The 13370-nt window shown below is 39.2% G+C and overlaps 2 protein-coding genes across 2 annotated transcripts in view; both read left to right on the forward strand.

Annotated features, from left to right (window-relative positions):
* Positions 1 to 13370, forward strand: part of LOC103516288 (eukaryotic translation initiation factor 3 subunit C) — a 35763-nt gene that overhangs the window by 16259 nt on the left and 6134 nt on the right. Inside the window, exons 8-19 of the mRNA XM_026828724.1 lie at positions 1038 to 1165; positions 2972 to 3113; positions 3381 to 3643; positions 4429 to 4547; positions 4665 to 4755; positions 5262 to 5415; positions 6396 to 6628; positions 7146 to 7671; positions 8261 to 8410; positions 9894 to 10076; positions 12160 to 12366; positions 13129 to 13332. Of these exons, the coding sequence (XP_026684525.1) occupies positions 1038 to 1165; positions 2972 to 3113; positions 3381 to 3643; positions 4429 to 4547; positions 4665 to 4755; positions 5262 to 5415; positions 6396 to 6628; positions 7146 to 7671; positions 8261 to 8410; positions 9894 to 10076; positions 12160 to 12366; positions 13129 to 13332 (2400 nt within the window). The remainder of the gene's footprint in view (positions 1 to 1037; positions 1166 to 2971; positions 3114 to 3380; positions 3644 to 4428; positions 4548 to 4664; positions 4756 to 5261; positions 5416 to 6395; positions 6629 to 7145; positions 7672 to 8260; positions 8411 to 9893; positions 10077 to 12159; positions 12367 to 13128; positions 13333 to 13370) is intronic.
* Positions 7156 to 7851, forward strand: LOC113470359. Its single transcript, XM_026828723.1, has 2 exons — positions 7156 to 7525; positions 7583 to 7851. Exons 1-2 carry the CDS (start codon positions 7165 to 7167, stop codon positions 7768 to 7770), a joined length of 549 nt encoding a protein of 182 aa, XP_026684524.1. The 5' UTR covers positions 7156 to 7164; the 3' UTR covers positions 7771 to 7851.

The following is a 13370-nucleotide window of genomic DNA, read 5'->3' on the forward strand; positions in this document are numbered from 1 at the left end:
AACAACATATTAATAAAATGTATATTAATAAAATGCTTCTTTTCTCACTATGTTCAGACAAAGTGGACATGCTGTGGAATAAGAAAGGCAACGGAGTGCTCCTCCTAGTGAGCACAGATGTGGACAAGACAAACGCTTCATACTACGGGAAACAGTCACTGCATTTCATTTCTACCAAGGGAGAGACAGCTTTAGTTGTTCTGGGTAAGTTGTGGCTTTTGATTCGTGGAACAGGCCCCATATCTTGATCATTACAGTAGAAACACAACGGGAAACTCTGGAATATTGCATTGACCCTAGTCTAGATCCTGGATCATCAACCCCCGCACCAGATTGTCCATAACCAAGCGTGGAATCTCTTTCTATTTATTTTAGATACACTTGGAAATTTTGAGCTTAGAATGATATGAAAAATTTATACGAAACCATTGACCCTCGAAAAAAATTGTGGAGGAAAAATAAAAAATACTCAGCTCAATTTCTTCATTTTCTGCAAGGGTTAGCGGCATTTTCGAGGCTATTGTCAGTGCTCCATTGAGTACGTTCCTGTTCATTTTGTCTTGGGTCAAGACTATTTTTCGTTCAACTAAAGGCATATGTATAATTTCCCCCTTAGGCAAGGAAGGTCCGATTTACGCTGTCAAGTGGAGTCCAAACAGTACCGAGTTCTGTGTGACCCGCCGGGAATCGAACCCGGGTCTCCCGCGTGCAAGGCGAGCGCAGTGACCACTACGCCCAGGGAGCTGACCCATCGTCATAATCTGCAGAAGACTACTTAAGCTGGCATTGCTGCAAATGCCTTGATATCCTCTATTGTTATTTAGAATTTGGACAATTTAGATCGTCTTTAATAATAATTTCTTACATATTTGCGTGTTTTTTTTTATGTGTTTGGCAAAGAAAGATCATATTTTTACGAAACCACACGAGACAAAATTCATTTCTCGTACGAGTATATTTCGAGACGAAAAACTGAGGGGTTTCAGCGGAGAATGAATACTCGGAGCTCACTTGTTTGGTTCTCTTGATGATTTCAGAGTGGAGGTGGTGAGGATGATGATGGAAGTGACGACTCGTCCTATTGGGGAAGTGATTCCGAGAGTTCCTCATCCAGCTCAGATGATGATAAGGACTTTATTAACATCAGGGAGCGATTTTTGAAGAAGTAAGTACCAAGATTTATGCCCTATCTTACCACAAAGAGTTTTCAGTCAATCCAGAGTTTAAGAAATACAGTAGAACCCCGATTTTATTTTACATAATATTCAGGATAAACAAGGTAAATGTGTACATTGGATTTTTTTTTCTTTTTTTAATCATTTCGATAATCTAGCCTTTGAGGTGCAAAATCCAGTGTATGGTTGATGCCGGTCCCAAGCCCGGGTCCGATTTTATGAACCTCGGTTATATGAACTCGAAAATCCAAGCTTTTTATTTATTTTTTACCCGAAAATCAGTATTTTTCTGATAATGCGAACGAAAATTTCCTATGTTTTATTTAAACCCTCACAAAAATTGTAAACAATAATGCTAATATGAATAAATTTTGTCCTTTTAGAAACATAATATGTCACTAAATCGGTTATATGAACTCGAAAATCCAAGCTTTTTATTTATTTTTTACCCGAAAATCAGTATTTTTCCGATAATGCGAACGAAAATTTCCTTTGTTTTATTTAAACCCTCACAAAAATTGTAAACAATAATGCTAATATGAATAAATTTTGTCCTTTTAGAAACATAATATGTCACTAAAAGGACACAAAAATTAATAAATAAGCATTTTCTATCGAAATTTTGCCATGATTCCTCTGTTTTCTTATGTATCCCCGATTTTATGAAATATCCTTGGTCCCAATCTTATATTATAAGAACAAGATCCATTCACTCATTCACATTTCACACACTGATCGCTCTATCTCGAGAACCACAACTTCTGTGTGATATATGACTTTGATCTGACGCTTTGGTTCTGCTTTCATGATTTGATTGACCTAAATTTTTCTTTCCTCAGGCAAGGAAGGTCCCATTTATGCTGTCGAGTGGAGTCCAAACAGTACAGAGTTCTGTGTGATATATGGCTTCATGCCGGCCAAGGCGACACTGTACAATGTTAGTTCTGTGTGATATATGACTTTGATCTGACGCTTTGGTTCTGTTTCATGATTTGATAGACCTGAATTTTTCTTTCCTCAGGCAAGGAAGGTCCAATTTATGCTGTCGAGTGGAGTCCAAACAGTACAGAGTTCTGTGTGATATATGGCTTCATGCCGGCCAAGGCGACACTGTACAATGTTAAATGTGAACCTGTGTTTGACTTTGGCCAGGCGCCTCGGAACACGATTCACTTCAACCCGCACGGAAATCCTTTGTTTTATTTAAACCCTCACAAAAATTGTAAACAATAATGCTAATATGAATAAATTTTGTCCTTTTAGAAACATAATATGTCACTAAAAGGACACAAAAATTAATAAATAAGCATTTTCTATCGAAATTTTGCCATGTTTCCTCTGTTTTCTTATGTATCCCCGATTTTATGAACTACCCTTGGTCCCAATTATTCATAAAATCGGGATTCTACTGTACTGGCCTATGTAAATCAAATGGGTGACGTCAGAACATCATGTTAACTTTCAGTGATAAGATCGGCTGCAGACTGAACTGTTTATTTATATTATTTACCTGCCTCGGTGGTGTAGTGCTCAAGGCGCTCGCCTGGTAAACAGGATGGCGTGGGCTCAATCCCAGCCGAGGTATGGAATTTTATCCTCAATATAATTTGAGAATTTGACCACAATAATAGTAGTAGCCTACTGCAGACTGAACTCCATACACAAAAAGCCCCCCCACCCTGAGGCTTAGGTGTTGAAGCAAACAGCCGTAAAAGTTGGGTTGGGCTTGTACAATGTAAAGTAATGTAGAACATGTTAGAACGTAGGTAGTGCATTGTTTTGTTTTCATATTACAGGAACACTGATCGGGAAGAAGATGAGAAGAGAGAGAAGAAGAAGGAGAGAAAGGAGAAGGACATCAGGAAGAAAGCGAAGAAAGAAGAAGACGAGGATGGAGGAGAGTGGGAGACAGTGCGAGGGGGTGTGGCTATGCCGTCGGTAAGTCCATCATAAATGATTTCTTGATTTATTTGCCTGGAGCTGAGTAGAGATCTGAGGCTGTTGTTTGCGTTGTTTAATCTGATTTGCATCTCAGTCTGACGTTGGTTTGACTATGAAGAGACTATGCAACAGATGGGGACTGACCTGTTTCGACCTGATGGAAATATTTTCTTTATGAAAACTCAAGAGCTCTGAATATGTAATTGGTTATTTCTATTACCTACTGCTAGCATTCCCCCCCCCCTCATTGGTTTCTCTCTCTAGGAGAAGCCCAAGATGTTCGCCAAGGATGCAGAGATCGACATACACATTGTCCTCAAGAAACTCACCGAGATTATCGCGGCGCGCGGGAAGAAGCGAACCGACCGGCGCGAACAAATCGAACTTCTACACGAGTTACAAACTGTATCTGATGCGCATGCGCTGAGCATTGGTGTCAGCATTCGGGTGCGTCTGGCCATCATTTCGTCTATCTTCGACTATAACCCGAAGGTTTCCGATGCCATGAAGCCGGAATATTGGTCCAAGTAAGTAAACTAATCGAACCAAGCGAGCTGTTGAGTTTTGTATTTCATTCGTTTCGCGATAACACCTGAACGGGTTGTCGGATTGTGATGAAATTTTATGCCTTGGGTTGGACTCGAACTTCTAACGTCCAGATTTGAAGCCCACTGAGCTAACTGCTACATAATTGGGTTGAACATATTTATTTTATGTTTTGATATGATCGAGTTTCATTATGTTTATTCTGCTCGAATATACGACTGAAAAAGACCCTTAACCCCAGCAGTAGGCTACTAATAACTAATATTGTCATCAAAGTTTCAAACATTGTTGATAAAATTCTATCTATACCTGGGCTGGGATCGAACCCATGGCTTCAGAGTAGTAATTTAGGTATTATTAATGTTGTGTTTGTTTCATTGCAGGTTATGAGCTGTTGAGTTTTGTATTTCATTCGTTTCACGATAACACCTGAACGGGTTGTCGGATTGTGATGAAATTTTATGCCTTGGGTTGGACTCAAACTTCTAACGTCCAGATTTGAAGCCCACTGAGCTAACTGCTACATAATTGGGCTAAACATATTTATTTTATGTTTTGATATGATCGAGTTTCATTATGTTTATTCTGCTCGAATATACGACTGAAAAAGACCCTTAACCCCAGCAGTAGGCTACTAATAACTAATATTGTCATCAAAGTTTCAAACATTGTTGATAAAATTTTATCTATACCTGGGCTGGGATCGAACCCATGGCTTCAGAGTAGTAATTTAGGTATTATTAATGTTGTGTTTGTTTCATTGCAGGTTATTGGACAGGATCACCGAGATGTTGGATATCCTGCTGAGCACCCAGGATGTGATTATCAATGAATCTATACCCGAGGATGGAGAACAATACGATAAGCCCCCCTACAAGATACGAGGCTGTGTATTAACCATAGTGGAGAGATTAGATGAGGAGTTTACCCAGGATGTGATTATCAATGAATCTGTACCCGAGGATGGAGAACAATACGATAAGCCCCCCTACAAGATACGAGGCTGTGTATTAACCATAGTGGAGAGATTAGATGAGGAGTTTACTAAACTACTCAAGGAGTGTGATCCGCACTCCAATGAATATGTACAGAGGTAAGCTGATAATTATTGAGTAGTTTACTAAACTACGCAAGGCGTGAGCTGATAATTAAACCAAGAGAAGGAAGATAGGACAGGAGAAAACCAGTTGTTCCGAGAACGAACCTTATCTGTCGAGGATAAAGTTCGCCTCGGGCGGGAATCGAACCCGCGACCTAGCGCTTACGAGACAGACACACTACCCTCCAAGCGAACTAGGCTGGCTTCTCTGACACTTTGTCACGTGACCTTAACACGTTGACTCCCCCCGTGACATTAACAACGACTGCTGTTAACACGTTGACTCCCTAAGCTCAACACCGACTGAGTTTAACACTTTGACTCCTTGAGCTTAACACGTTGACTCCTCATTTCAGATTGAAGGATGAGAAGCGAGTGACGGATATCATTGACAAGGTGGTGCAGTATATTGAGAGACATGAGCTCAACACCGACTGAGTTTAACACTTTGACTCCTTGAGTTTAACACGTACTGATAACACGTTGACTCCTCATTTCAGATTGAAGGATGAGAAGCGAGTGACGGATATCATTGACAAGGTGGTGCAGTATATTGAGAGACATGCTGATGTGTCGGAGATATGTCGTATATACATCCGCAAGATTGAACATTTGTACTACAAGTTCGATCCGAGTGTTATCAAACAGAAGAAGGTAACTTACTTTCTATTGTAATTCTTTTTGCTAGTAATGTTAGGTTTATGTAGTAAAAGCTTAACTCCATACACTAAAAGTGTTATCAAACAGAAGAAGGTAACTTACTTTCTATTGTAATTCTTTTTGCTAGTAATGTTAGGTTTATGTAGTAAAAGCTCAACTCAATACACTAAAAGTGTTACTCCATACACTAAAAGTGTTACCAAACAGAAGAAGTTACAACTTGGAGTTAAACTTTTACTACATAAACCTAACATTACTAGCAAAAAGAATTACTCCTAATTAACTCCATACACTAAAAGTGTTACTCCATACACTAAAAGTGTTACCAAACAGAAGAAGTTACAACTTGGAGTTTAGCTTTTACTACATAAACCTAACATTACTAGCAAAAAGAATTACTCCTACAGTAGTAAAAGCTTAACTCCATACACTAAAAGTGTTACTCCATACACTAAAAGTGTTACCAAACAGAAGAAGGTAACTTACTTTCTATTGTAATTCTTTTTGCTAATAATGTTAGGTTTATGTAGTAAAAGCTTAACTCAATACACTAAAAGTGTTACCAAACAGAAGAAGTTACAACTTGGAGTTAAGCTTTTACTACATAAACCTAACATTACTAGCAAAAAGAATTACTCCTACAGTAGTAAAAGCTTAACTCCATAAACTAAAAGCCCAATCTGAGACTTAGGTGTAGGGGCTTAACAGCCTTAAAGGATGGGTTAAGCTTCTACGAATCATCATTTCTCGTAACCGCTTAAAAAAAAACCCCCCATCCTCTTGTAAGCTTAGGAGCCTGGAACTCAGGTTAACATTGCGAGACCTAAAGGTAGACCCCAGTAGTACAGTTGTACACAGTATAAATTAAATAACAAACCACGGTGGTATACTGGTAAGCAGTTGTACACAGTATAAATTCCACAATTTAAAATTCCTTCTATAAATGAAATGTATTCAATTCTCTCTCCCCCCAGGGTGAGATTAAGCCGGATGTGGAGACCAGCGTGCAGGTGATGACCAAACTGTGCAAGTATATCTACGAGAAAGATGACACGGACCGGCTTCGAACCCGCGCCATCCTATCACACGTCTACCATCACGCCCTGCATGACAACTGGTTCCAAGCGCGTGACCTCATACTCATGTCACATCTACAGGTGAGTCACCCCACCGCCGCCATTTTGAATCCACTTGTTGGATGTTATCTGTGAGAGATTGGGTGATCATCTCTGGGTTTGGTCAATATTAATTATGAGGTAGTAGTTCATTCTTGATTCTGATTTTATACAATAAGAAGTTCTACTGGTGTAAAGACATGAAAAGTCAGCGGATCACTGAAGTGGAGCAACGTTGCGTGTGGATGGTATTGGAAATTGTGACCATATTACCAAAAGACCTTCCTTAAACTAGCCACTCACTATCAGGTAGACCTGGTAGTGAGTGGTTGGCCTTACACTGTGAGAGTAAAGGAACTTTTCAGGATAAACAAGGTAAATGTGTACATTGGATTTTTTTTTTTCTTTTTTTAATCATTTCGATAATCTAGCCTTTGAGGTGCAAAATCCAGTGTATGGTTGATGCCGGTCCCAAGCCCGGGTAAATAGAGAGGGTTGGATGTTTTAGAACGGGAATTCAATGCATAAAACCAGTCACAGCTAGTCAGCAAGTTGGTCTGCACCAAGGATCAGCCTTGAGTCCTTACCTGTTTGACTTGATCATGTCAGGAAAAAGACCCCTTGGTGTATGATGTTCGCGGACGATATCGTCTTATGTGAGGAGAGTGTAGAAGAGATGGAAAGAGAGCTGGAAAGATGGAAAAATGCTTTGGAAAGAAGAGGACTGAAAATCAACAGAACAAAAACAGTACAGTTGAACTTTGAAATGGACACAGAACGGAGGCTACATCTGGATGGAGTAGAGCTTAATGTTATGGACAAGTTCAAGTACCTGGGATCAGTGGTGGATAAGGAAGGAGAGCTGGATTGCGAGATTGCCTATAGAGTTAGTGCTGCTTGGATGAACTGGAAGAAAATGACGGGTGTACTATGTGGTAAGAGAATGAGTTTGAAGATGAAAGGAAAAGTGTATAGAACAGTGGTGAGACCAGCTATGATATATGGGGCAGAAACTTGGGCTGTCAAGATGGTGCACGAGAAGAGACTGGAAGTTGCCGAAATGAGAATGCTGAGATGGAGTTGTGGGGTTACCCGGCTGGACAGGATCAGAAATGAAGTAATAAATAAAATCAAAGTAAGTAACGGAGGTTTCGAAGAAAGTCCAGGAAAGAAGAATGCAGTGGAATGGACATGTTCAAAGGAGAGAGGAAAACTATGTAGGAAAGAGAGTTGAGAGGATGATAGGGGACGGGGCAGACCGAAGAAGAGGTGGAAAAACTGCATAGTTAAAGACCTGCGGGAAAAGAACCTAATGGAGGATGAAGTGCACAACAGGGCTGACTGGAAGAGGCTGGCGAAAAACGCCGACCCCACTTGAGTGAGAAAAGGTGTAGAAAAAAAGAAGAGGTAGGTATTCCCTACTTACCCGATTTCTTTATGTCACAATTTTTATCTTACAAGTGTCTCATTTTATTTACGCTATACGCTTTATTTTTTTCGACAAATCATCTGCAGAACTTTTCCGGATTGCCACCAACAAGATAAGAATAGCCATGTTGATCGCCAACATTCGAAACGGATGGGCAGTTAAAGAAGAAGAATCGAACTTTTTTTTTATCAAGGGAAAAATCGGCATGCCTGACTCGGAGACATTATAAAAGCCCCCAACTCGCATCGTTGGATTCAAATGTTAATATATCTCCCTATGTATGTGTGTCTGACAGGTAACTTCTTCCAGCGGCCCAACTACCAGCGTGGCGGGAACCGCGACGGAAACCAAGGTCAGGGTAATCGAGATGGTAACCAAGGCGGAGGAAATCAGGGTGGTAATTCCGACTGGAACCAGCGCCGCCAAAACCGAAACCAAAACAATCGTAATCATCGCAACGACGAGTAGTTATCCCATAGAAACCGTCTGTACTTCCCTACCTGAGCCGCCTATATAGCACTCAGAGAGGGAGATTTGAGAAGAAGAGGAGGACCTTGTGAAACTTTACTGAAACTCTCTAGTAAGTCTAATAACAGAACTTTTTAACCGTTCATAATCCTAAAATACATACTTAATTTAGTTAAACCTATTTACAGAAAAGTCTTGAATTAATAACTCTTCTATAAATTATTTATCTAAGTTTCTCTCTGTCTTTAAGTTTCAGATTTCTGGATTTTTTGTATTTTTTTAATATTATAATTTCTCTCTTAATTTTAAACTTTAAATAATTTATAATTTTTATTATTTTCTTACATATGTACAATTGTACAATACACATTTGACGTTCATTCTCTCTTTTGACAACACTGTTATTTCATTATTTTCCGACATCTTGTTGTTTCCTAGTTCACAGATTAATCTTAAGGTTTATTTATTCTTTTCCTTGTATTCAACTGTATGATGCATTATTATTATTATTATTATAAACGTTTCATTTTCCCCTCCCTCTGTTCTTTAGTAATCTTAATCATTATTAGTAAAACGTATTTTAAAATATACAAAAAAAAACTTGTTTTTATTTCTAATTTGCACGATAGAAGTCAGTTCTAGTTCTAGGTTTTAACTGGACGGAAAATTTTCAGTGGCAGCCTAGAGCCTAGTTAGCTTGGACGGCAGGGCGTCTGCTTTGTAAGCGCTAGGTCGCGAGTTCGACTCCTGCCCGGGGCGGATTTTATCCTGAATGGAGAAGGTTCGTTCTCGGAACGGCTGGCTTTCTCCTATCCTATCTTCTTTTCTTATAATAAATAATTTGTTTCTCCACACCCTCCAATGTTGATGAGATTAGACAACCATGTTTGCGAAATATTCTAACTTGCGCTTCACATTCTGGACCGACCCGACAACCTTTGAAATTCTGTAGGCAATCAGCTACGTTTTCTCTTGGTTCTCCAGTTCATTGAACTCTTAGAACTAAAGAGGGAAAGTTATGTGATGTTCACATCATACTTTTACCGCACAATCTGAGTAGCTCAGGAAACTCAGGATCAAATAGCCCCAGTCAGCACACACGATTGGATGTAAGGCTCGAATCAAGCTTACAAATTCACCTGTGTAAGTTGGATGACATATTAAACGTAAGAAAAGTTTTGCTGGCCTCAAAGCGTGTTCCTCGTGTATTTCTTATGGGGGGACTAAAAAACGTCAATATATGTGAGTGAGTCAGTGAGTCAGTTACACAAGGGGCTGTATATATTTAGGACTCGCACTTCGTGCTCGGGAGGGTTTTCAGGATAAACAAGGTAAATGTGTACATTGGATTTTTTTTTTTCTTTTTTTAATCATTTCGATAATCTAGCCTTTGAGGTGCAAAATCCACAATTTAAAATTCCTTCTATAAATGAAATGTATTCAATTCTCTCTCCCCCCAGGGTGAGATTAAGCCGGATGTGGAGACCAGCGTGCAGGTGATGACCAAACTGTGCAAGTATATCTACGAGAAAGATGACACGGACCGGCTTCGAACCCGCGCCATCCTATCACACGTCTACCATCACGCCCTGCATGACAACTGGTTCCAAGCGCGTGACCTCATACTCATGTCACATCTACAGGTGAGTCACCCCACCGCCGCCATTTTGAATCCACTTGTTGGATGTTATCTGTGAGAGATTGGGTGATCATCTCTGGGTTTGGTCAATATTAATTATGAGGTAGTAGTTCATTCTTGATTCTGATTTTATACAATAAGAAGTTCTACTGGTGTAAAGACATGAAAAGTCAGCGGATCACTGAAGTGGAGCAACGTTGCGTGTGGATGGTATTGGAAATTGTGACCATATTACCAAAAGACCTTCCTTAAACTAGCCACTCACTATCAGGTAGACCTGGTAGTGAGTGGTTGGCCTTACACTGTGAGAGTAAAGGAACTTTTCAGGATTTATTTATTTATATTATTTATTTATTTAAATAACATTTTTTACATAATAGAGATCTTTTCCTAAGCTGATAATATTATGAAAAAGCTTCTAAGAAAAGATAATTACAATAGGGGATTTACATTGAATGATTAAAATTACAATAAGTAGGTATACATAGTTAGGTCAAACCTGCAGTGAGTATACACATTACACAGATATAAGTGAACACTTGAACAATACAAAAATAAACCATTGTGTATCATAATATTCTTACATAATTAACATGGAAATGGACTATCTAAAGAAAGTACATCTATATGCTTCATCAGAGTTTCTTTTAATACTCCATAGTTATTTATGCTAAGGACATTATCACCTAAGGACTCTAAGGAATTTAACGCATGGGGTACAAAATAACTTGGGGTTCTTTTTCCATAACTGGAGTTAACTTTTTTACTTTCCATTACCTTTACGTAATAGGGAACCTATACAAGGTAATGAGAATGTATTGCAATCGGTCCAAATTTTCAAAATCGGGAAATGGGTGGAAATATCCGTTTTGGGGTCCCCTGATTCCAAAAAAGTGGCTTTTAGCCCATGGTCTGTACGTTACGTATGTACGTACTACAGGTTTAAATGGGAAAAAGTAGAAAGTTGTGAACAAAATATCTCAAGAACGGTTTGTCGTAAAGCGATGAAATTTGGTATGCTATCCCGGTATGGTCCAAGAACGCGACTGTAACAATTTGGTAAAAATCGGACAGTCACCCATCCAGATATTAACCAAAGTAATTGTTACTAAACCCTCATTTCGTGGAAAATGTTGAAAAGGTTGTGAACAAAATATCTCAAGAACGGTTTGTAGTAGAGAAATGAAATTTGGTATGCTATCCCGATATGGTCCAAGGACGCGACTGTAACAATTTGGCAAAAATCGGATAATCACCCATCCAGATATTAACCAAAGTAATTGTTACTAAACCCTCATTTCGTGGAAAATGTTGAAAAGGTTGTGAACAAAATATCTCAAGAACCGTTTGTCGTAAAGCGATGAAATTTGGTATGCTATCCCAGTATGGTCCAAGGACGCGACTGTAACAATTTGGCAAAAATCGGATAATCACCCATCCAGATATTAACCAAAGTAATTGTTACTTAACCCTCATTTCGTGGAAAATGTTGAAAAGGTTGTGAACAAAATATCTCAAGAACCGTTTGTCGTAAAGCGATGAAATTTGGTATGCTATCCCAGTATGGTCCAAGGACGCGACTGTAACAATTTGGCAAAAATCGGATAATCACCCATCCAGATATTAACCAAAGTAATTGTTACTTAACCCTCATTTCGTGGAAAATGTTGAAAAGGTTGTGAACAAAATATCTCAAGAACCGTTTGTCGTAAAGCGATGAAATTTGGTATGCTATCCCAGTATGGTCCAAGGACGCGACTGTAACAATTTGGCAAAAATCGGATAATCACCCATCCAGATATTAACCAAAGTAATTGTTACTTAACCCTCATTTCGTGGAAAATGTTGAAAAGGTTGTGAACAAAATATCTCAAGAACCGTTTGTCGTAAAGCGATGAAATTTGGTATGCTATCCCAGTATGGTCCAAGGACGCGACTGTAACAATTTGGCAAAAATCGGATAATCACCCATCCAGATATTAACCAAAGTAATTGTTACTTAACCCTCATTTCGTGGAAAATGTTGAAAAGGTTGTGAACAAAATAAAGTATAAATAAGCCCTATTATTATTATATTCTCTCCTCAGGAAACTATCCAATTCTCGGACCCGAGTACTCAGATCCTGTACAACCGTACCATGGCGCACCTTGGTCTGTGCGCATTCCGTCATGCTAACATCAAGCATGCGCACAACTGTCTGGTAGACCTGATGATGACTGGTAAGGTGAAGGAACTACTGGCACAGGGGCTCATGCCGCAGAGACAACATGAGAGAAGCAAAGAACAAGAGAAGGTGAGACAAACTACTTTTTGATCAGAAGGGTTTAATATTATGTTCCTAATGAATTTCAGCTGGTTGTTCAGAAATCTGGCTTCCAATGATTCCATGTCAAGGTTTTCAATTAGGTGATCATATTCAATGTAGTTTGGGTATTTGGGGTAAATCCCATTTTCTTTGTGGAACAGATACCGTACAAAACATGCTTGAACTCTTTCGACGGTTTTGGTGTCTTTTTTTGTGTTTGGTGACCCAGAATCGAATCGAAAGGGTTCAATTCCCAGAATCGAAAAAAAAGTTCTCATATTTCGATTCCAAATTGAAATATTTGCCTAGTTGGCATGGAGGGTAGTGCGTCTGCCTTCGATTCCCGCCCCGGGCGGATTTTATCCTGAACGGATAAGATTCGCTCTTTCTCCTATCCTGTCTTCCTTCTTTCTTCGATTTCGGGATACCTAGTCCTTAGTAGGGAATAAGACCTTGGCAGTTACAGTTCTCTCTATCAAACCTCTTGAAGAAGAAAAAAAATAACAGGTTTTATTTTGGTGATGTGATGTCATAAAGTCAGACGTAGAAAATAAACGAGGAGAGTGGGATGACATTGAATGAAACCGGAGATATGATGACAGAATATGGTGGAGAGGTTTTGTCCATCGACCCAGTAAGTAGATTGGAACGAAGTAGATGTAGGTATGTATTTTGGTGTTTTTATCCTAACCCAGCACCTAAATGAGTAGTGGTAAAAATAAAATAAACCATCATTATTTGATTGCTTAGGTTGAGAAGCAGCGTCAGATCCCATTCCACATGCATATTAACCTGGAACTTCTGGAGTGTGTGTATCTGGTGTCCGCCATGTTGATTGAGATCCCCTATATGGCGGCACATGAGTTCGATGCCCGGCGACGCATGATTTCCAAAACCTTCTACCAACAGGTAAGCGAAACAACCAAGATTTTTAGGAGGAAAATTCAGCTTAATGTTTATTGAGTTCATGATGGAATTTTTCTGAGAAAAAA

Source organism: Diaphorina citri, unplaced genomic scaffold (genome assembly GCF_000475195.1).
Source record: "Diaphorina citri unplaced genomic scaffold, Diaci psyllid genome assembly version 1.1 scaffold1536, whole genome shotgun sequence".
Classification (NCBI taxonomy): Eukaryota; Metazoa; Arthropoda; class Insecta; order Hemiptera; family Psyllidae; genus Diaphorina; species Diaphorina citri.